The sequence below is a fragment of the Rhipicephalus microplus genome, chromosome 10, assembly GCF_043290135.1.
Source record: "Rhipicephalus microplus isolate Deutch F79 chromosome 10, USDA_Rmic, whole genome shotgun sequence".
Classification (NCBI taxonomy): domain Eukaryota; kingdom Metazoa; phylum Arthropoda; class Arachnida; order Ixodida; family Ixodidae; genus Rhipicephalus; species Rhipicephalus microplus.
In genome coordinates this window covers 57717187-57742171 of record NC_134709.1, presented here as the reverse complement: position 1 = coordinate 57742171, position 24985 = coordinate 57717187, and the positions used below count along the sequence as shown (strand labels likewise).

The following is a 24985-nucleotide window of genomic DNA, read 5'->3' as shown; positions in this document are numbered from 1 at the left end:
ATTTGGCTTGCGTGTCCTCTGTAGCCACACTATCGATCGGCAGCGTTTTCTGACAACGCTCAAAAAGTGTTGCAGGGCCCCTTTAAATTTGAAGGGGGGCTTTGCGGCTTATTGGATTTATCCTGAATGAATGCATTCACGGTTCAGCACTCTCTACTGCAGTGAAACCACCTTTAGAATCAATACAATCGGAATAATATGCACTTATTCGTTCTTTGCAAATTCTTTGAAGTTCTTATTAACTTAAATTTGAACCGAAGTGAGTTCGAATACCCTCATATTCGTTTGAATATTTGAAGCACTTGAGTAATTGCACAAGCCCACGAACGAATATTTGAGAACATCGAATACTCGAGGAATATTCGAGTTAGTTCGAATATTCGAAACTTTCGAATAACTGGTTATCGTATTGAATACGAATATTACAAATGCAATATTCGCCGAATATTCGAACACACCTATGTATGAGGCTTGTATACAAATTGATCAGACACTTCTTGTCCCTTACCCACGTAGTGCATGACAACACTTTTAGAACCTTCATGGTTTTTATGCACTTGTCTTTTAGATACTTGATGTGTGGTATGAAGATTAGCTTGGCATCCAAGATTAGGCCTAAGAAATTGAGTTCAGTATTAACAGAAAGAAGTCACCCATGCAGTTGAATATCAGGTTCTTAATGAATACCCCTCTTTCTGAAAAACAAGACATCCTTGCTTTTCTGTGCGTTCAGTTGGAACCCATTTTCTTTTGCCCGATTGGATACCTTGTTCAAACTAAGCTGAAGCTGCCGCTCACACAAGGCCAGATTACAAGATTTGAAACCAAGCTGGACGTCATCGACATATGTGCAATAAAACACATTGCGAGAGATGGAAAAGCGCAAAGAATTCATTTTGATAATAAAAAGTGTGCAACTAAGTACACTACCTTGCGGCACGCCTGCTTCTTGGACAAATGTTTAGGAAAGAACACTGCCTACTCGAACGCAGAATGTCCGGTTTGACAAGTAACTTTCGATTATAGTACGTCAAGGTGGGACAGGTCTCTTGATACGCCAAAGCGCCATATTGTATCATATGGCTTTTCGATGTCGAGGAACACAGGAAGGAAGTATTGCTTGTGGATGAAAGCATCTCTGACTTATGCCTCAATACGAACAAGGTGGTAAGTGGTGAACCTAACCTCTCAAAACCCGCACTTAAACACTTAAACAGGTTGAGCAAATCGTTTGTTTCAAGGAAATGTACAAGTTGGCAGTTGATCATTTTTTCAAAAAGTTTGCACAAGCAGCTTGTGAGTGCAATAGGCCTATAACTAAACTGAAGAACGGTCCTTGCCCTCTTTCAAAGTGGGAATAACAGCCTCTTTCCAGGAAGTAGGAGTGTGTGAATATCAAAAGCAAAACGCATCACACTCAAAAGCAATTAGAAAATTGTGATCACACAAGCATTGTAGTTACGAAACAACATGCAGTGGTTTATGTACGTGTAGATTTGCTGGCTGATCCAAGGGCATTGTGCATCTAGAACATTTGAAGGGCTTCTCGCCTGTATGAATGCAGAGATGTACCACCATCTGGCACTCCTGCGCAAATGATTTAGAGCATACATGGCAATGGTAGGGCTTCTCTCCTGTGTGAGGGCGAAGGTGTGCCTCGAGATTACTCTGTTGTGTAAACGATTTATTGCATATGTGGCAATGGTAGGGCTTCTCTTCTGTGTGAGTGTGAAGGTGTACCCCAAGATAACCCTGATGTGTAAATGACTAACACCCCTGTCACACGGCCACCACCAAACTCCGTTCAACACCGTCAACCTAAATCCCCCCTAGGGGGTTCGACGGAAAAGGAGTTGTGGCAGTGTCGCACGGCAATGACAAGGTTGTAACAGTTGCCGCGAGGGGGCTCAGCTGGCACTGTTTGATTTTCGGAAAAGTATTCTTATTTGATCCCTACTGATTTTTTTGTGAATCCTCGTTATGCGGTTTTTACAAAAAAGCACTATAAAGAAGGTATGCGACTAACAAACCATCAAAAATAATTTAAAATAACGCATTTGCTAATTGTAGCAATGCTGCTAGTGACGCTGGCCACATTGTGCTTTTAGTTGTTTTGTTGCCCGTGTACATGCCCGGTACGAAAGTTCTTATGCTTCTTTGCCTCGTGAGCGCATATTTTGTGTTCTTTAGCCATGAGTGACACAGCGGACGACGTGAGGAAGTGGTGCGATATTGCGCTGGTAATTACGTTGATCGGCTGGCGCCAGCCGGCCCGAATCGCGAGGCACGGTGTGTAGGGCATCGGTGTTGAGAGTAAGTGAACTCTGGCGGGCATAAATATTGTAAACAAACACGCGTTGTGAATGAGTACTACAACGAAAGAACGTTTAATATTGCTAAAATGTATTATTCTTTCACTGGGGCCACTTAGTGCTCGAAATTTTTCTCTGACCTCTAGACTGCTGAGGACAAGAGTACCTCCTTCCGCTGCGAAGGGAGATCGTTGAACGTCCTTTGTGAAATGCTCCGTTCACCTTCGTTTGCGTAAGGGTGGCCGTGTGACTCCAACCGCATCTTTGTTGTCGTAAAGACGAGGGAGTTGAACAGTCTTCACGGGTGCCCGTGTGACAGGGGTATTAGTGCATATGTGGCAATGGTAGGGGGCTTCTCTTGTGTGTGAGTGCAAAGGTGTGCCCAGAGAGAAGCTCTTTGTTTAAATGATTTAGCACATGTACCGCATTGATAGGGCTTATCCCTTGCATGCGTACGGTTATTTGCCACGAGATCAGGCTTCTTTGTAAACGATTGGACACACCTCTGGCTTTCGTGGCATCGGTTCCCTGAAGATTTCTTGTGGTGGTGAGCATTGCTGTCAACATCGCTGGCATTTGTAGCCTTCTTCTTTCGTGTGGAGCCGGTTGAGTTCCTGCGAGTGCCGAGACCATGGGATTTGATATGGTACACAAGATGTTTTGTGGAAGGACGGGAGTTTGTTGTTCTCAACGCAAAGCTCTCCTGAACGAATTTCAGCATTTATGCGACGTAGACTCTTCACCTGCTTCTACTGAACAAACGGAATCTTCAATAATTCATTATTCCAATTGTCCATCCGACACTTTGAGACTGGTGCGTATGATTTAATGGGTTGGTAACTGCTGAGAAATGAACAGAGTGCCGCTTTTGAAAGTGTGCATAAAAATGCTTTCATTCTTGATTCTATTAGTTATGCTTACTCATCGAATTCTCGAAGTGATGAACACTTTAAACACATTTTTTAAAGAAAACATGAACCAATTCTAGTGATTACTACAAACGGTACAATTACACATACTGATAATATAGAATTCAAACTATTAGCACCCCAATAAAAGGCACAATGTCTAGCATGTTGTGAAGTTGCTTGTAAATTGCTTTGTTTTCCAACCTTGAAGCAACATCCACATAAACTAACTGATAGTAACTCATCTCCCTGACAAGTTGCCGAGCACATACCGTAAAAATCCGCGTATAGTTCGGACCCGTGTATAGTTCGAGGTGTAACTCGGGGATAGCAAACGCGAGAAAAAAACATTTTCACGCGACTATTGTTCGAGGAAAACAGAAAAAATGCATTTATTTGCCTGCAGCAGGTCGATGTGCGCAGCGAGTTGTGCAGCTCGTTGCTCCCGAACAAAGTCGGTCAGTTCTCGTTCCACGTCTGGAAATGCTCCATTTTTTTTGGTCCCCGGAAACTTTTTCTCTTGCCGCAGCATGCAAAAAGGGCTTCCTTCTGCTTCCGCCAACCGCGAATGCTCCGTTCATTCACGCCGAACTGCCGCTCTGCGGCACAGTTGCCGATGGTTTCGGCAGCAGAAATAACTTTCCTCTTAAAGGCAGCCGAGTACTGTCTGCGCGGTCCTGACATGTCTTAAAATCACGTAAAATCGTGGCCGTCTTGATGTGCGCCGATTGATTGCAATGGCCACTGTTGCTCACCTGATGCACGCCTGTACCTGTAGGTCTCTAGGACTAACGCCGCTCACGCTACCACGCCACCTAACGTAGAAGTGCGCAGACACCTGATAATGATGATAGCACCAACCAATGCCAAAACCAAAACTGAATTTGGGCCGAAACTTTTTTGGGATCCGCATATAGTACGGGGCTGAAATTTCGCACCCTAAATTTTAGAAAAAAAACCCCGGGCTATACGCGGGTTTTTACGGTACTAGCCTTTTCGCGCAATAATACCATGCAAGTTTAACAAAGCATGGGCCCACTACTCGTCTATAAGGCATACGCGTACATGCACAATTGCCCCTTTTATTTATCCTTTTTCAGAGTAATAAAGGCTGCAGCGCGAGCACGAAGGTGCAAGAAGAAACGTGAAACGAAAGGCTAGGCAAGGAAAGCAAAGAGGACAACACAGCACCCGTGTTGTCCTCTTTGCTTTCCTTGCCTCGCCTTTCGTTTCACGTTTCTTCTAGCACCTTAGTGCTCGCGCTGCAGCCTTTATTACCATGAATTCCAACCAACTAGCCCAAAGAGCCGTCCTTTTTCAGGGGTTGACTCAACGTGTCTTAGTGCTTGGTAATAGGCAGATAATTAAAACACAGATGGAAATTCACATTTTGTGATGCTTGGCGCGGTTGTACATTTCTGGCATGCAATTTTACATGTGTTAAGGAAACTTCTTCCACTACATGGCATTCGTATCATGTATTTTAAAATCTTGGCATTAAAGTTCATTTCGCAGAAATTCCGGTATCAGTGTCACTGCTTGTGAGCAAAAAGTCATCATCTTGTTCATGACTGAAAAGTTGAGAAAGGTGCACCAAGCAATATTCCTACTGCAGAGTCACAATATTTCTTGAAACTCATTTGCAAAAGAACACTATTAATATCATGTAATAGAAGTAATTCCCCTAAGAAATGTTGCAGAATGTTACGATTTCACAAAATTGATGGATTATATTACAAAATTACATGAAAATATAACTGATTGCAAGTAATCAATTATTTGTAAGGCGTAATGTCCTCTCTGCTGCCGTGGAACAAGCAAGGTTTTCCAAGACAGCTCCACTGTCATGACACTTCGAATGCTTCCTTACATCATATTGTTGATCGCAGATTCAGCTGCCTTTCTGCGCATGCTGCGAACTCTGGGAAGCACATCTTCAGAGGCATCCCTGCTGAGCATCGGAAGTGGCACATCGTGTGCATGTTCGGCCATGTGCAGAAAATCTGGAAGCAAAGGTTGGTCATTTAGCCACAGCGATTCATGGGGACTGTCCGTAAAAAAGTGAAAAATTTACCATCTTCTAGAGAAGTAGTTGGCATAAAGGAGAATGATGGCAAGTCGACCATTCTAGAATTCTCGTCTTTTCAAACATGGCATCTATGGGGCTGGAAAATGCCCATAAGGCGTACTAAAATAATGCACGTGATTTAAAGGAGAGAGAGAGAGAGAGAAAAGATAGCTGGAGATTTTGTCTGGCTTTTATCTCGACACCCCACTCCTGGTGCTGAATGATGATTATGACACATACAGTTAAATTAGGTCATGAAATATTGCCTGCTTAGTATCTTATACATATTCTCATGACCTGATTCGAGTTGCAGCGATCTCTTAATTTTGTTTGCTTTTTCCCATTTTCATGCTTCAGGTATTTTAGTAAGCCTTCCCGATGGCTCAAGTACTTGTCAGATTACAATGAACATGTACAACAAAGTATGAAAAATATGCAGAATCAAGAATCGCTGTAATCACAATACTCATAACGTGAATTTATTTTAACTACATGCAGATTGTTGCAGTAAACTTGAAAAGAAAGAGCCCCGTTATTCTCTTGTACCAAAACACTACGAAGCAGGACTGCTTAGATACACGTCTCGTATATACCAGTTTTTTCAAATCAATGAAGTACGGCTGTCAAAAAATTAGGTCCTTCGGGCAACAGCAAAAAGATGTCTGTTCCTAATAATAACGAAAGTGCTATCACTCACCATTGTTGATAAATGTGTCGCTCTCCTGGTGGTCCACACTTCTTAGTTCTGCTTTCATACTATCTTCAGGAGTCCTACAGAGAAAGGTCATTATATAGTTTTGTGGTGTAGTGCCAAATATGACACGGACATGAAGCTTTATTATTAAGCACGAGAGACTGCTAACACCATGGGCAAATTGACTACTATACTAGGGAGCGTATCCAAATTATCTAAAGTGCACAGGCAACTGAGCCTTACTTATGCGATGATGCCCTTGGACTCCCTGAAGTGCTTTCCAAGAAAACAAAGAACTTGTTAGCCATGTAAACGAACCAAGCTTGAATGCTTTAACGCTAAATGTTGCGCGTTTAACCTGATCAGTATTGACGTAACAAAAATAGCGCACCAGAGTTCGCTTACGATTCGAATCCCCACAGTGCAGATTGATGTCAACTTTGGTCTGGGAAACGCTGGCAAGAAAGAGGTCACCAGTTTTTCCAATTGCGAAACTTTTTCATGGTGCAGCTGCCTATCCCAATTTATTGTATCACGTCAGTCGTGCAGAGATAATGCTAACTACAGTAAAATAACAGCAGAAAGGTATTGCATTCTAAAGCATTCAACTATATGGATCATTGCGGCATCCATTCTTTACGTGTCTCAATAAAGTTCAGGCAAGTTCTAGCGCTCTGGTGACAGTCAATATGCACTCACTCCTGTGCTTTATGCCTAAATTAGGTCAAAATTACACGATACTATTTTTCAACCCTCTACTGCAGTTGATCAGAGACAAGAAAAGTAAGTAAGCTCTTAGAGAATTATTATCGATTATATTTCTAAAACAATTTATTGGCCTAACACCATAATTCAAGTTTACTCCAATTGACAGCGATTTCCAAAGCAAATCGAAAGCTCGAAGATTTACTCTTACTTCTGTGACAGTGTTGTATGTTGTTAGCTTTCAACTGGGGCTGTTTCCAATGTTGTCGCCGATACTTCCACGTTTCGTCACTAAGGGGTCAGCTGCTGTTGAGACGTAAACTGCCACAACTGCCACCACTCCCCCAATGAACGCGCTTGAGTATGCGTTGTGTTATAACACAGCAACAATCATGCAACAGCCTATAGTTGCGCATTGCTTCACTGTTTCGGTCCATGTCATCTGTCGAGCGTCACTTTTTGCTTTTCTCAAAGCACGAGTATACGGCATTGTAGATTACGGCTGAAGAAAAATTGAGACAAAAGAAAAAAAAAGAAACATGGACAACTCTTGGAATTTGCAGTCAAGAGTAGAACGTGATTGTGCAATCGTGCCTTGTATGTGTTGCCTTCTTAACTGTTAGCATAGCTTCAGTTCGCGGTGCATGCCTAAACCGTGCCGTAAGGGTGACATTGGCCGTCTCAAGCTACTAGACGATGCCTGCTGCAGGTGCAACCATCCTGTTTACCTATCAATTGTGGTGCACAGCTACTGTGGGTGATTGGATAAGAATTGAAGTGCTGTACTTAGGTGCCTCTATGCCATACTTCTTCCTTTTGCGAATCGGCGAAAGATTCATTGCGCGTTCATAACACAACACACGAACCCGAACAGCTGCTCCTTTTGTTCATGCCTTTGCAGCTGATGATATGTCTTAGCACTTTGTATTGCGTAGGAAATCAAAACATCCACTCACTGGAATTCACATGTTTTCAGGCTTGGTTTGATTGTTCTCTTTTGCCAACCAACCTTACATGCGTTGAGAAGCCGCGATCCATTACATCACATTCATATAGTGCTTTTGTCCAAAGCAGTTCACAGCAATACTGAGACTCTGTGACAGAGGGCACCTGCTTTCAACGCAGATGGTGTGTGTTCGATGGTGTCTTGAACCAATAACTTTTCTTACTCTTCGCATCTTTCTGAATTTTTTGGTCGATGACACAATGATTGTTCGCTCTCAACAACACAGGCACGCAGACATTGCCACCAGGATTTCGCCGAAACAAGCTTTCTTAACATTGTTGCGTTAAAATAGAATCCGTAGCTGCCCCGTCTCCGTGTACGGAAGGTCTTTTCGAACAAGTCACATACTTATTGGAATGGGAAGCGCCACGGAAGACTGGTACAACCCGCTTTTGACAAAGAGTTATTATAATAAAAAAATTACAAGATTTTGTTATTGGATTACCTGGAATGTCTCAGTTTCAGAAAAATAGTCAATTATATTACAATACTACAAGAAACTGGAGTTGATTAGAACTAATCGATTACTTGTGACTCGTAACGTACAACTCCGCTGGTGCAGAACAGGTCGGGTGTTCTGAGGCAGCTTCGCTGTTCACAAGGCTTGCACTGGGAACTGTATCACTGGAGCTGTCGCACCTGGCCATTGGAAGCGCCAGGTCGGTTTTGTTTTCGGCCATCTTAAAACAATCTGGAAGAAAACGTAAGTGTTTGTCATCTTGCGACAATGAATGGCGATAACAGATTGTAAAGAAATGACAATTCAAGATCTTCTACAGAAGTAGTTGGAATGAAGAAACACGATCACAATAGGACAATCCAAAAGTTCAGGTATTTTCAAGCATGCGAATAATAATGTGAGAAAATGCAAGTACAGGCATACAAAAAGTTGAGGCAGGAGTTAAGGGAGCCAGTAACATATACCAGGGTTTAGTAGCTATGCATATTTCTAGAACACATTTCACGTTAAAGTGCTCTCTTCTGTTTTTCCCATGTTCTCATGTTGCAAAACTTCCTTAAGCTGTCCCAATGACTATAGTATCTGTCAGATTACAATAAAAGTGTACGACATATATATGAAAAAATATGTGGAATGAATTTCTGTATTAATTATACTGTATGTAATTATTGTTACTACATACAGATTAGTACAGTACGTATGAGCAGAGAGAGCCCCGCTATTGTCTTATAGCGGTGTTCTTTGAATATCATCAGTCAGGCAGAAGCTGCGGAATCAGGGCGTCAACAAAGAATATGTAGACATCCAAGAAGAAATCAACAGAGGATCATTTGCCACCATGCTGCTCTATGAAGAAAGCTGCAGAATACCAATCAAGAAAGATGTAAGGCAAAGAGATACGGTCTCTTCGATGCTATTTACCATATGCTTACAGGAGATTTTCAGAGGCCTAGACTGGGGAGAGCTAGCGATAAGAATTATTGGAGTGTACCTTAGTAAGCTAGTGCTTCGTCAATGTCATTGCATTGCTGAGTCACTCAGGAGATGAATTGCAACTTGGGATTACTGATTATACAAGGAGAACACAAAGCTAAGTCTCAAAATTCATCTGCTGAAAATGAAAGTAACATACAACATCCAAAGAAAACAGAGCTTCGATGTACGTATTAGTGCTATTGAAGTTTTAAAAGATTACATCTACTTAGGACAGGTAATATAAAAAGGCTAAATCAAAGGGTTTCCTATTGCTCTTATATTTTCACTGTACCATTAATTAACTACATGAAACCAGCTAGCCCAATCTGCTCCCCTTCAAAAATGCCCATTCATAGTTCTTTTAAAACAGAAGACAAAATGCTGAAGTCTCACCCGTTTTTTCAGTGGCGATGCCTGGTGCTGCCGTGGCAGAGGTGTCGGGTGTTGGTGTGGTAGAAGTGGACGTGCCTGCTACTGCGGCGCTGGGTCGGTGTGCGGTCTCAGTGGTGATGCCTGGCGCTGTGGTTGCAGTGGAAGTACCTGATGCTGCAGTGGCAGTAATGGTGGGTAATGCTGTGGTTGCAAAATTTGGCTTTAAAAAATGCATATCTTACAGCCTTCCCTTCACACAGTACCACCATCTTGGCGTTACTTAAAAAAGGATAGATCGCAGCTCTGGAAAGCCACAATGTTGCATACTCCCAATGAAAAACAAAACCAGCTCTGTTAGAAGTTCTGTTTTAATAGCTTTGATTTCGATTTTGTGTATGCTTCATTTTATCAGCTTTCATTTATTGTGCAGTTGCTGTCAGTCATTGGCGTACTGTTTCACAACAAACTAAGATATAACGAGCTCGTTTTACAGAAAAAGCTGTTATGATATCACAAGTGTTGTTAGCCGTAGTTGTCCGCCGTGCCGCCGGTGTCCGTAACCACTATTGCACGAAATAAAATAAAACTAAATAAATAGAAAACACCAAAGAAACTGGATTCCAACCTGGGTTCGCTGCATGCCAGCACAGAAATATACCACTTAGCCACATCAGTGCTTGAAGTTGCATTGAAAACTGTCCTTGGACCGGCTTCACTTGGAGAAAGCAATTACGTTAATTTGAGTAATAAACTTATCAGAACAACAACGGAACAGCCAGACATCAAAGAATGCAAATTGCGTAACGAGCTGGTCATCGAATGCTCAAATTCATTACAGAAGCTTCAGGCATAATTCATCTTCGTCAGCTACAGCATCAAAAAATTATAGAAACTTCTTTGCAAGTCTGTAGCGAGTACCATGCTTCTCCGAAGAATGACAAAGATTGGCATAGTGAACGACTTTCGACAACATAAAAGATATGATGACTCATTGTGTAGTGCATAGCGTGTAGACAGGATAACCGCTGGTCATAAAGGGTAACTGACCATGGTTTGCCAGAGAAGGCAAGTGGGTTAGGGGGAGACAGAAATTTAGGTGGGCAGATGACATTAGGAAGTTAGCGTGTGTAAAGTGCAAGCAGCAAGCACAGGATGGAGTTGACTGGCAGAATATGAAAGAGGCCTTTGTTGACGGACACAGGCTGATGATGATGACTGTCTGATATTGTATCACAACTTTATGAAGCAGGACCGCATAGATACACATTTCGTGTATACAAGCCTCTTCAAACCAATAAAGTCAAATTAAGTTCTTCAGGGAAAAACTAAGGGCTGTATGTTCCCATGCTATAATAATAATGTAAAAGCTTCCATCACTCACCATTGTCAATAGTAGTGTCAGCGTCCTGGTGATCCATATCTTCTAGTTTTGCATTGAGTTTATCCTCAGGACGTCTACAGAGAAAGGTAATTATGATGTTTTGTTGTGTAGTGCCTACGATAACATGAACTATAATAATAATAAACAAAAAACTGCTAACACCATGGAGAAATTGACTACTGGCAAGCGTATCCAAATTACCTGAAGTGCAGAAGCAACTGAGTCTTATTTATGCAAAGACATCCTTACACTTTCTGAAGTGCTTTCAAAGAAAAACACAACTAGTTTGCCTTGCAAACTAATTAAGCTTGAATGCATAAACAATAAACATTACACTTTGAAGACGACATGTATCGGCATGACCAAAACGGCACGCGAGAGTTCCCTTACGATAGAAAACATTCGCAGTGCAGATTGATGTCAAATGTGGTCATGAAAACACTGGCAAGAAAGAGGTCACCAGTTCCTATGATTGCATAACTTTCATGGTGCAGCTCCCTGTCTCCATTCGTTTTATGATGTTTGTTCTGTGCAGGTAACGCCAACTAGGGTACTAAGATAGCAGGATGGCATTGCATACAAGGCGTTAATCTTTGCGAATCACCCTTGCATGCACTTTTTTCCAATCATAAAAGAAGTCCACGTGACTTCAAAAATTCTGGTGACTATAAATATGCACCTATTTTTGTATTACATACCTGAATTATATCACAAATGGACATTACACTTCTTTGAAGCTGTACAAAATAGTTGCTGATCTCAGTGTTTCTCAAAATGTCTTATAAGACATCTCCCACGAATGCCAAAATACTGTGCTAAGTAAACCGCTATCTAAAAAAAGATATTCTGGGTATCATTTCTATTGCAACAACGATTTTACAATCACCATAAACCTATTTTGCTCTCATCATTTATTCCACAAGTCCAAATTGATAACCTCAGCACGTGAATCGCATGCTCTGTGTGCAAGCATTAAAACTGCAATCGGGTGCATCTCAGACAGACAGAACATGCTGGCCAGCTGCGTCAGGCGAAAGGGCATGATTTGTTACTGGTTGGGTACCTGCGAGTGGCGAGACAACGGGATTCGGTATGGTAGATAGAATGTTTTGTGGAAGAACAGGAGTCCGTTTTTCCCAATGGAAATATCTCTCAAACAGATTTCAGCATTTGTGGGATGCAGACTCGCCTGTTTCTACTGAACACAGGAAATTTTCAATAATCCATTATTTCAATTGTCCATCGACGCTTGAGACTGGTGCATATGACTTCATGGGTTGGTAACTGCCAAGAAATGGACAGAGTACTGCTTTTGATAGTGTGCCTAAAAAGTTCTCATTCTTATTTCTATTAGTAATGCTTACTTGACGATTTCTACGAGGTGATGAACACCTTGAACTCACTTTCGTGGAAAAAACATGAACCGATTCTAGTGATGACTGGAAACGCTACGATTACACACAGACTGAGAATACAGACTTGAAACTACTGTATTTACTCGCGTAATCCTCGCACACACACAATTCTCGCAACCCCCACATCGCGCAACAAAAATACGTTTTCTTTTTTTTCCTCGAGTAATTATCGCACCCCTGAAAACTGCTGCAATAATGTCGTCTGCTCTTTCCAGCCATTGATGATGATAGCGCACGTCATCTGGCGCCATCTCTTAAGCGTCAAGCGTACTATTGCGCAGAGATTCAATCCAACTCAAGCCAAGCCGCAGTGGCCAGTGCGCGTTGCGGCGTGTTTTGTATGTTGCGTCGGTAACCTTGTCAAGTTATGAGGCGATACCCCGGTGTAGCGATACTGAAGCTGTACGACTGTTTTCAAGTTGCAAGTGATAGATAATGCACTAAAGAACGGCAATAGGGCCGCCGGTAGGCTCTTGGGATTGATGATAAACTTTATTTCTTAAGAAGGAAACTGCGGAGAATTCTGTTTAATAGCCATCAGCCCAATACTGGCATCCCACACTTACCTTTTGAGGGCTCCTGTTGAGCGACGAACGCTACCCCTACGCCCGCAACGTCTGCAAGCTTTGCGTATGGTATTCTAATTCTCGACTATTTGCTTCCACTTTTTGTGTCTCAGTTAAATCTTGTGTTGAACCTCTGCTTTCATTGTTGAGGTAAGTTTTAATTAGAACTTCTTAAAGCTTGCTGTTAGTTGTTGGTGTGAGAATCTCGATTTGCGGCCACTTCGTTTTCTTTTTCGCTCTGTACATTTTCGTAGAAAGTTTTCTCCGCGTAATTCTTGCACCCCCCAACTTTTCATCCGTTTTCCGGCAAAAAAATTGCGAGGATTATGTGAGTAAATACGGTATTAGCATCCCAATAGAAGGCACGTAATCGAGCATGTTATAAAGTGGCTTGTAAAGTGCTTTGTTTTCTGACTTTGAAGTGACATATACATAAACTGTGAATTATTGTAACTCATCTCAGTGACAGCTTGCCGAGCACATACGATGAGAAAAGCCTACGGTAGTTCTGGACCCTTTCCGCGCAATAATACCATGCAAGTTTAATGAAGCATGGGCTCACTACACATCTGTGAGGCATACACGAGCACGTATAGTTGCCCCCTTTGTTCGTCTTTTTGCCACTGTTTATTGATTGATTGATTTGTGGGGTTTAGCGTCCCAAAACCACTATATGATTATGAGAGACGCCGTAGTGGAGGACTCCGGAAATTTTGACCACCTGGGGTTCTTTAACGTGCACCCAAATCTGAGCACACGGGCCTGCGACATTTCCGCCTCCATCGGAAATGCAGCCGCCGCAGCCACTGTTTATTAAACATGTGTCTTAGCGCTTTGTGATGGGCAGATGTTTAAAACGCCTGCCAACGTGAATTCACATGTTTTGATGCTTGGCGCGATTGTACACTTCTGGCATGCAATTTTACATGTGTTCAGGAGACTTCCTCCGCTACATGGCATTCATATAATTAATTATAAAGCGTTAGCATTAAAAATTGTTTTGCAGTATTTCAGAGTTGGTGTCGTTGCTTATGAGTAAAAAGTCACCTTCTTATTCATAACCGAATGTCGAGAAAGATGAAACAAGCTGTTGGTATACCACCGAGTCACAATATTTGCTAGAACTCATCAGCAAAAAAAAAAAAAAAAAACCACTATTAATAGCATGTAATAAAAGGAATTCCCTAATACATGTTGCAGAATGTTAGTTTAGGAAAATTAATGAATTATTTTACAAAATTGGACGACGCAGCAAGCAATGGAAAGAAAAATGGTAGGTGTAACCTTAAGAGACAAGAAGAGAGCAGAGTGGATTAGGGAACAAATGGGGGTTAAGGATATCATAGTTGAAATCAAAAAGAAGAAATGGACATGGGCCGGGCCCGTAGCGTGTAGACAGGATAAGTGCTGGTCATTAAGGGTAACTAACTGGATTCCCGGAGAAGGCAAGCGGGTTAGGGAGAGACAGGAGGTTAGGTGGGCAGATGAGATTAAGAACTTTGTGGGTATAAATTGACAGCAGCAAGCACAGGAACGAGTCAACTGGCGGAACATGGGGGAGGCCTTTGTCCTGCAATGGACGTAGTCAGGCTGATGATGATGATGATGATTACAAAATTAAATGAAAATATAACTGATTGCAAGTAATCAATTACTTGTAACGTGTAACATGCCATTGTGATAATGATGTTTGGCGATTTGTGGCGCAAGGGCCATTTGATGGTCAAAGAGTGCCAGTTCATGGTACAAAAGATGTGGACAATTATGATTAGTGGCTGTATAAGGGCCTTAAATTTTTTCGCGCTAAGGCGGGTAAAAACGCAGAAGCAAGAAAATCATGACGCTGTCACGAAAATTGTGTAGTGTCAATGAATGACGTGCGTTTGTGACAATAAAAAACCACGGTGGACATGTATGGCATTAGCACAAATGCCTCGTTCGTTGAGACCCTTGCATAAAAGGGCTGTGAGGCAAGTGTTTTGTTGAGTGTAACAACCGCAGCGGAGACCGCACCGGAGAGGTCGAGCTACGGGAAGCCCTAGTATCCGATATGAAAAATATACAAACTTCTCTCAAAAAAGTCAACGTTTTATGTGTGAAATGTGGTTCTCTACCGACGAACATTGCAGAATGAAGTGGTATCTGTTGTCGGTAGGGTAATGGAAAGTGTTGCCTTCTCAGCGTGTCTACTTGTTTACACTGGATTAAAATGTGAAGTACAGCGAGTTCTTCTCCAAATCTGTCACACAAAGGTGGATCACCACCAGAAAAAAGAAACGAATGTGTTGTGTGTGTGTATGTCCTGTTCTTAACCTTGTAAGTATTACTTCTGTGTGGCGCGATTTTGATACTCGCGGCTATTGACCAAGTTGCGGCTTGATGACATGCAACTTATTACCTGTGTGTGTGCCTCATGTGCTCTGCCAATAATCCCTGAGCTTTCGTTTTAGAAAAGGTTTCATGTCGAGTGCAGGAATTGGTATCAATATATTGGTAGCGGTCTTGTTGGCGAATCTAGCTAGCTGCTCCACCAGAACCTTGCCTTGTGTTTCGCGATGTCCTGGCACACAACAGACTACAACATGCTGCTTGGATGAGTAGACTGTGCATAAGAGTGAATAAAGCGAGACAAGGACAGGGTTCTTGTGCTTTCCAAGAGTTTTCAGGGCTTTTACTACACTTAAAGAATCTGTATATATTGTGACGGGGCGAGGTCTTGGCTTACAGGATAGTGTCCACCGAGAATCGGCAGCCCAACAAGATGTCTGAGTTACCTCTCGCGCAAGCGCCTAACGCACAGGCGTCTTCTTCATCTTCGCTAAGTGCCACGCTTACTCCTGTCGATGATGCACCGTAACATCACTTCCCTGTGGCGGAAGCGCCGTCGCGGCGGAACCGCCGTCACGGCGCTTAGTACGGTGGCGACGAACGAGGAGGGTGATGCGGTTTCAGTCTGGAAACGTGTACAATGTCTGTCTGGAGTGAGGTGGTCGAAAAGGCATTGTTTAGGGGTGCGATCTCGTAACTCACGTCACTAAGTTGTCGTAACACTTTGTAGGGGCCATGGTAGTGTGATAGTAGCTTCTCTGATAAGCTGACTTGGCGGTTTGGTGTCCAGAGAAGTACCAGAGACCCCGGCGAGAAGTGCACGCTTTGGTGGCGACTGTCATAGCGATCTTTTTACTGCGCTTGCGACAAGTGCAGCCGATCACGGGCAAGCTGACGGGCTGCATGGGCTCGAGAAACAACAACGCTGGCATACTCAGTAGACAAGGGGGCAGCCGAAGGAAGGAGCGTGTCAAATGGTAATGCTGGATGTCGGCCAAATAGCAAATAAAACGGCGAATAACTAGCTGTGTCGTGCCGTGAAGAATTGTACGCGAACGTGACAAAGGGGAGTGCTTTGTCCCAGTCACGGTGATCTGGCGAAACGTACATTGACAACATCTGCGTCAGCGTTCGGTTCAAACGCTCGGTCAATCCATTTGTCTGTGGATGATAAGCGGTGGTAAGCTTGTGCTCAGTGGAGCAGGCGCGGAGAATGTCATCCACAACACGTGAAAGAAAGTTCCTTCCTCGATCAGTAAGCAGCTGCCGCGGAGCGCCGTGATAAAGAATGACTTCATACAAGAGAAAGTCAGCGACGTGAGTGGAACAGCTTGTCGTCAGTGCTTTAGTGATGGCACAGCGTGTGGTGTAGTCTGTGGCGACTGCAACCCATTTATTTCTGGAGGTGGACGTAGGAAACGGGCCCAACAGGTCAAGGCCAACACGGAAGAATGGTTCCGTCGGTATGTCAATGGGCTGTAGGAGGCCAGACGGTAGCACAGAGGGGCGCTTGCGGCGTTGGCAGCGATCACAAGCAGTGACGTAGCGAACCACAGAACGATACAGTCTGGGCCAGAAAAAGCGAAGTCACACACGATCGTAGGTACGAGAGACGCCTAGGTGACCGGCTATAAGTACGTCATGTAGTTGTTCAAGAACGCTGGTACGCAGGTGATGGGGAAGCTGCGACGGTACAGAATGTTGTCGTGCAGTTCGAACAGGCGAACAGAAGGGTCTGTTGGAGCAGAGGTCAGACGCTCGATGGAGAGCAACGACGGGTCACCCAAAGCGTGGATGGAGAGAATGCAGGGGTCTGAATCAAGGTCTGTCAAGTCGGGCGTTTCAACCGGATAACGTGACAAACAGTCTGCGTCTGTGTGGAGGCGTCCCGACTTGTAGTGGACCACGAATGAGTATTCTTGCAGACGGAGCGCCCAGCGGCCAAGACGTCCAGATGGGTCCTTTAGCGATGACTGCCAGCAAAGAGCGTGATGGTCCGTAACAACGAAAAAAGTTCGGCCATACAGGTAAGGCCTGCATTTCGCCACGGCCCACACTAAAGCTAGGCATTCATGCTCAGTGATGGAGAACTTCCGTTCAGCAGGTGAAAGAAGACGACTGGCGTAAGCAATCAAGCGGTCCTTCCTGTGCTGTCGTTGGCCAAGGACCGCTCCAATTCCATGGCCACTGGCATCGGTCCAAAACTCTGTAGGTGATGCTGGGTTGAAATGGGCCAGTATTGGTGGCGTAGTCAGCAGATGGATAAGAGCCGAAAAGGTGTCCGCTTGCTCAATACCCTATGCGAAGGGAACGTCCTTTAAGAGATCAGTAAGCGGTCGAGCGATGTCGGCGAAGTTGCGGACAAATCGACGAAAATAGGAACATAGCCCTACAAAGCTTCGGACGTCCTTGGTTGAGCGTGGTTCAGTAAATTGTTGTACTGCTCGTACCTTTTCGGGATCTGGTTGAACACCATCGGCACTGACAAGGTGGCCGAGTATGGTGATTTGGCGACATCCAAAATGGCATTTTGCAGAATTGAGCTGAAGAGCAGCTCTTCGAAAAACATCCAGAACAGCTGACAGACGTGTTATATGGCTGTCAAAGGTAGGTGAAAAGACGATGACATCGTCTAAGTAACATAAGCAGATGGACCACTTATATCCTCGGAGAAGGGAGTCCATCATGCGCTCGAAAGTTGCCGGCGCATTGCACAGTCCAAACGGCATGACTTTGAACTGGTAGAGGCCGTCGGGCGTAACGAAAGCGGTTTTTTCACGATCCATGGGGTCGACGGAAATTTGCCAATAGCCGGACCGAAGGTCGATAGACGAAAAGTATTGGGCACCATGGAGGCAATCGAGGGCGTCATCAATCCGAGGCAAAGGGTAGACATCTTTGTGGGTCACTTTGTTTAAATGGCGATAGTCCATGCAAAAGCGCCAGCTGCCATCTTTCTTCTCAACGAGCACGACTGGGGAGGCCCAGGGGCTGAATGAGGGTTCTATTACGTCTTTAGTAATCATTTTATCCACTTCATTTTGAATTACTTGGCGTTCCTTGTGAGATACGCGATATGGACGCTGCCGTATAGGACTGGCATCACCAGTGTTGATCCGGTGAGTCACTGCAGTTGTTTGGCTGAGAGGGCGGTGATCAAAGTCGAAAACGTCTCTATATGATGTTAGCAGACTACGGAGGCTGGCAGCTTGCACTGCAGTGAGGTCGGGAGCAATCATCTTGTTAATGTCATCTGCAGGCAGAGTGTAATTGCGGCCAAGACAGGGGGATGTAGTATCGGTGTCCAAACCAGTAAAGTTGCAGCTGTCAAGTGGAGATAGGGTGGCCAAAGACATGTCTTGCGGAATAACTTGAGTCAAGAGACTCACGTTGAGTAGTGGTATAACCACTGTATTATTAGCAACGGCGACAACAGTGTGAGCAAGGGCGAAGTCTCGGGCCATCAGTACGTCGACTATAGGAGTGACGAGGTAGTCACCGTCGGGCACATGACGTGAGCACGACAAAGTGACATATGTAGCAGCTTGCGGAGGCAAGCGAACGTGGTGACGAGAGCATAAACGGGGAGAATAGTCTGCTGGAAAATCGGCAAACTGTGGCAGTTCAAGCTGAAGAGCACCAGTGGCACAATCAATGAGCACAGAATGCCGTGACAGGAAGTCCAAACTAAGTATTAGGTCATGAGGACACATTTCAATGACGGCAAACTGAACTAATGTAGGATGACCGGCAATGGACACACGGGCCGTGCACATCCCTTGAACATCAGGGGTCCTCCCATCAGCGACACGAAGTTTGTGGGAAGCAGCAGGCGTGAGCACTTTATGTAGGCGTCGGCGAAGGTTCGCGCTCATTACAGAAATGTGCGCTCCAGTATCTATAAGGGCAGAAATAGGCACACCGTCAACGGCAACGTCTAACAAATTTTGTCTCGTCGGAAGTGTCAAGAGAGGATTTGTGGAGGGAGTCGAAAATGCAGCGTCACCTCCGGGCGCTGCACCGTTTAGTTTTCCGGGTAGGCAGAAGCGGGGTTGAATGGGGACGACGGCCTGCGAGTTTGCGGTGAGCGAGACGACTGGCAACGTCCTGGAGGCGAACGCGACTGATGACCATGCAGTGACGGAGATCGGCTGTTGAACCTTCTGTAGTTGTTTTGCGGAGAAGGCTGCGCGGCAGACGCGAAGCGGGTGCTGTCCTGTCGGTAGTGAGGTTGAGATGAAGTCCGAGGTGGCGATGACCAGCGGTAATTGCAGTAACGGATGACATGACCGATACGGTGGCAATAAAAACAAACAAAAAAACAAATTGGTCGATTGTCGACGGTTCTCCACGCAGCAGGGTCGCGAGATCGGGCCGTAAACTGCTGCTCGTGATAGGACGAGGGTGGACGCCATGAAGCTCGCTGCGGGCTGGGCAAAACGCACACCGAGGGAATACCTATGCTGGCGAGTTCTTGGCGGACGATGGCTTGAACCATGTTAGCAGTGAGTGGGGTGGTGTCACTTGCAGCGGTGTGAGCCGGAGCAGAGGCAATGGCTTCAAGTTCGCGTCGTACAATTCGGGTCACCTGATCCGATGAATCTAGAAGTGGTGGCTGTGTTCTTGCACGATCTTCACAAGATGATGTTGCAGCCGTATTCGGAATGCAGGTAAACACGCTGTTAATCCGCCGGCTCTTCGCTTGCTCAAAGCGCCGACATTCTTTTATAATGGCGTCCACTGTAGGAAATTTTTGCAGATGAGGAGGTTGAATGCGTCATCCGCAATCCCCTTAAGAATATGCCCGACCTTGTCAGCCTCCGGCATCTCGGCATTGGCTTTGCGACACAACGACAACACATCTATATAGGAGACGTAAGACTCGGTCGAGGTCTGCGCCCGAGACGCGAGCATTTTGTTCGCGGCCATTTTTCTTCCAAACGGCTTTCCGAACAGGTTCAGCATTTTCTCCCTGCACACTGCCCAACTCCCAAGTTCTGTTTCATGGTTCTCATACCATGATTTGGCGGTTCCCCTAAAATAGAATAACAGGTTTGCCAGAATAAGAGTCGGGCCTCATCGGTATCAAGTACTCACACGTTCGTACTCTGCCAGCCAATCTTCAACGTCAACTTCATCTGGATCGCCGGAACCGCTGAACGTGCCAGGATCCCGCGGGGGTTCGAGCACGAAGGTTGTGGTCGCAGAAGGAGATGTAGTTACCGCATCATCTCCGGCTGCAGGAACACCAGGAGCAGATGCAGACGCCGTACTCTCCATCATCGTTGTGGAATGACCCTTCAAACGTCGGCCGCTGCGAAGTTCCGTTGCGAGGCGGTTGCCCAGCACTTCCACCAAATGTGACGGGGCGAGGTCTTGGCTTACAGGATAGTGTCCACCGAGAATCGGCAGCCGAACAAGATGTCTGAGTTGCCTCTCGCGCAAGCGCCTAACGCACAGGCGTCTTCATCTTCGCTAAGTGCCACGCTTGCTCTTGTCGATGATGCACCGTAACAATATTATTGCCTTCTGTAGTTTTATTTTTTTATTGTGTTTAACGACCGCAAGTACTGCATAAGCTTTGCCGGTGAAAATGCTAGTATCAGAGTGCAGGATGCCAGCTTCCGAAAAGGATGGGCGTATGAAACAGAAGTGTTGGTCTTCGAAGCATCTGTAAAGAACTCTGGACATGTGTATGCTGTAGTTCTGTGCAGTATGTCTGAATATGTGCAATTGGTGCATACTTCGTAACTTCCAAGAAAAACACATCACAATCTATCGCCTGCCACTGGCACGGTGGCAGGCATACTGCGGGAGCCATGAAACGGTGTTAGAGTGGCTCTCCCGTTTTCTTCGCTAGACCTCTCACACAAAGGGAGTGGGGCTGTCTCATAGAAGGTCGTTTCTCAAACACAGCAAGGTTCGACATGAGATTAATTGTGGAATATGAAGGATGTTTCTTTTCTGCTTTCACTTTAAGATAATATTTAAAAGACATGTAACATCTCTGCAGGTGAAGCGAACATTCGTTCTATTCCACGTACAGGCTTTCCATGGGGCTAGTGCAAAAAGCACCCGCAGAGAGACTGATGCCTAGATTGATGTACAGGGTCAAGCATTTTAAGGGCAGTAGGTGTCGCAGACTGATATGCGATTGCCCCATAGTCTAGATGAGTACGTATGAGTAGGGGTGTGGGAATATCAAAATTTTTCAATACGAATACATAGCTTCGAATATGAATCGAATATTGAATAATGAAAAGGTGCAATTTTTTTTCAACAGTACCGTATTTTCCGGTTTATAGGTCGCACCCTTGTATAAGTCGCACTCCCCTCAAAATAGCAGTTTTTCTGAAAAAAACGTATATAAGTCGCACCGGTGCATAAGTCGCACCGGTGTAGAAGACGCACTTGCTCATCCGACCACCGACATTTAAGTATCTCGTCGTGACAATGCATGCTTGCGACGGCCAACGCTTTTGCACGTTTCTAGCTATCGGCAGTCACGCGTGCGAGCGCTTTTAAACACACATAAAAACAATACTTTCAGAAGTACCTTTATTATTCCGATAGCTTGGTGACGTTTATTCAAAGCCATCGAAGTCGTCTTCCTCCGAGTCGCTCACGAACAATGCAGCTACTTCTGGTTGCAGTACTGCTGGCACATCACTGTCGTCCTCCGACTCGCTCGAATCGGATTCTTCAACGTCGCCATCGGCCGCGCAGGGGATCAAACCGGCCTTGCGAAAGCCCGCCACAATGGTCTTCGCAGAAATTGACTCCCAAGCGTCACTCACCCATTTCGCCACTTCGCCGAACTCTGCGCGTCTCATGCGCCCCGTTTTTGTAAAGCTGTGTTCTCCCTCCGACATCCACGTTTCCCACGAACGTCGCAGAACTGCCTTGAAGCTGCGGTTGACAGAAATGTCAAGCGGCTGAAGCATCTTCGTCATGCCGCCGGGAATAATCACTGGCATACAGTTCTTTGAACTGATCTTTTTCTTGACAATATCGGTGATGTGTGCCCGCATACTGTCCATTACCAGCATTCCTGGCTTCACGTGGAAGAATCCGTCTGGTCGACGGGAAAAACAGCGGTCAAGCCACACACTCATCATTCCCTCGTCCATCCAACCTTTTGTGTTCGCCTGAATCACCACTGTAGGAGGGAAATTATCCTTCGGCAAGGTTTTCCGCTTAAATATTAGCATGGGAGGCAGCTTTGTGCCGTCCGCGCAGCAGGCGAGCACAACGGTGAAGTGGGACTTCTCGTGGCCTGTTGTCCTCACCGTGACAGTTTTCTGGCCTTTTTCGGCGATGCTTCTCCCAAGCGGGATGTCGAATGTCAGCGGCACTTCATCCATGTTAACGATGTGGCTCGCGCTGACATTCTTCTTCGCAACTTCCTCCCTCACGAATGAGCTGAAGTTGTCCAGTTGCGCCTGAAAGTCGTCGGGCAGCTTCTGGCACACTGTCGTCCGGGCTCTCATAACCAGCTGATTCCGTCGCATAAAGCGGAAACACCACGACGGACCACCATTGAATCCCGTAACATTGCTCTCCGCTGCCAGAGCCTTCGCCTTCAGGCGCAGCTGCACTGTTGACAGCCCTCTTCCTTCGGCTCGTTGTTGCAGTACCCACGTGCGCAGGCTACGCTCGAGGTCCGGCCAGCGCGCCTTCTTGCCGCGGTTGGCCTTCTTTGTCGACTTCATCGTCCGGAGGACGCTGTGCGCCTTGCGCCAGTCACGAATTATTTTTTCACTGACGTCGAATTGCCTCCCTGCTTCTCTGTTCCCGTGGTTTTCGGCAAATTCAACAGCGCGCAGCTTGAACTTGGCGTCATAGCTTCGCCGACTTTGCTTTCCAAGCGGCGCCATGGTTCGCGAGGTTCTACGGCGTTACCGGCTCTATGCTACGACGCACAACACAACACACGAGACGCGCGCAGCAACAACGACACAGCGAGTGCAATGAAGACGTTATGGCGGACGGAAGTGACGGTAAAGGAAGTGGCTCTGAAATCTAAACTTGCTTTTCATAATTTGTAATTTAAAAAATACCTCCACATTTTCACCCCTATGATTATTTTTTTGTGCAAAACTACATAGCTGCGTTACCTTTAGGGTGTTAACTTACCGTTAATCATACTTTCTTTTTAAATGTGGTTTCTGTGCATCGCAGAAGGCCGCGGAGGAAGGAAAAAGGTAGCGGTGAAGCGCCGTAGACGCCATTTTGATGGATGGATGGATGGATGGATGTGGCTGTACCATTTAGATTGGGCGGCGGCTAACGCCACCTAGCCGTAATACTTAGTGAACTAATCATTACATTTATCTCTTTTTTTTTCTTTAAATAATGAAGTTGAGGATTCGTACTTCACAGTGAAGGGTTTAATTTTCACTCGTGCCTTGACTTTAGCCACCAATCAGATAACCTCTGCTTGACGTAAACAGCGCCACCCAAGCCGTGGCATCCAACTCGATTTTGAATGTATATAAGTCGCATCGTTGTATAAGACGCACCCACGAAAAATTCAGAAAAAAACCGCGACTTATACACCGAAAAATACGGTAATCTTTTACTCAATCATATATTTAGGTTGGAAACAGTACAATTGTTATTTAGTTAGCTATTGCACATAAAAATTAAGAAAAAAATGTCACCATCTGTACTTGCCAGAAAGCATAACAGTAATAGGTGAGCTTGTGATGCTGTGAGCTGTGATGTTGGGTTCAATTCACATGATGAACAAACCTTTCGTATCTTTTTTTCATGTGGTAGCACTTAATAAAAAAAAAAAAAAAGGGAAGACGAGCTTTTGTACCTACCTTGATAACTAGTGAGCATGAGGCCATTGGTTTGATTTTGTTACAGGTAACACCCGTGTACTTAGGTCTAAGCAAATAATAATTTAGGTGGTCACAATTCATCAAGTTTTTAGCTCGAAAGACTCCAATTTTATAGTTTTATTTTCAATTTCGACCCCTGTTCTCATATCTGGTCAAGTCACTAAGGAAAATAGAAGTGCTTGGGGCGTTTTTCAACCACACAGCAATAATTATCTCGCTTGCTTCCATTGCTTTTCTCGAGGACCGTGCTAGTCATTTTACGATCAAGAATGCCGTGTTCTTCATTTCTCTCTTCTCCTCCTCCTCTTTCACAAAATGTCTTTGGCACCTCAGTCATCTGAACCACGCGAATTCTAGGTTCAAAGCGAATAGTAATTTTGGTTGAATGATTTCGTATTGAATTCGAATGGTATATATGACATATAAAGAAAAATCGGCATATTTATCATGACCTGCACAATATATTCTCAAAAATAAAGTACAGCCTCTATGCCAATTCCTTCTCTTTTTTTCTTTCAAAAGAAGTAAAAAAAACTGAGTAATAGCAGGCTTTTACTTTTAGCAGGATACGAGTCATAACCCTTAAAATACGTAACATTTTAAAATTTATTGGAGCATATAAGCCATCATTATTAGCTTTTAAGCTTAATAAAATCAATTGAATGGAGAGTAACATTTTCACTTGAAGGGGCCGTGTGACACTTTTTCAAGTATCAATGGGGTCGATTCACTACAGAAGCTTATTTATTGCCTCATGAGTTCACCGCCGCAAATATATTTAGAATCTGTCCAGTACGGGCTGAGTGGCAAAGATTTTTAGCACGCTGCTAGTGCATTCTCTTTTTTCATCCCGACGAAAACACTGGAAGCTAATCGGGGAGGGATGGCACGGGAAAAGAAAGTACGTCAAGCGTGCTTCCTGAGCTTATGGAGTCATTTGCCGAGA

General features: G+C 44.8%; 1 protein-coding gene across 24 annotated transcripts in view; it reads right to left on the bottom strand.

The window, feature by feature from the left end:
• The window catches only part of LOC119181662 (uncharacterized), a 115249-nt gene that overhangs the window by 12258 nt on the left and 78006 nt on the right, over positions 1-24985 (bottom strand). For 19 of the 24 annotated variants that reach the window (XM_075875705.1, XM_075875725.1, XM_075875727.1 and 16 more), the window contains 6 exons: positions 10882-10955; positions 9522-9701; positions 8222-8384; positions 5986-6059; positions 5091-5223; positions 2816-2926 (listed from right to left, as the gene is read on the bottom strand). In XM_075875705.1, coding sequence (XP_075731820.1) covers positions 2816-2926; positions 5091-5223; positions 5986-6059; positions 8222-8384; positions 9522-9701; positions 10882-10955 — 735 coding nt within the window. The remainder of the gene's footprint in view (positions 1-2815; positions 2927-5090; positions 5224-5985; positions 6060-8221; positions 8385-9521; positions 9702-10881; positions 10956-24985) is intronic. The other 5 variants (XM_075875706.1, XM_075875709.1, XM_075875726.1 and 2 more) reach the window with 5 other exon arrangements.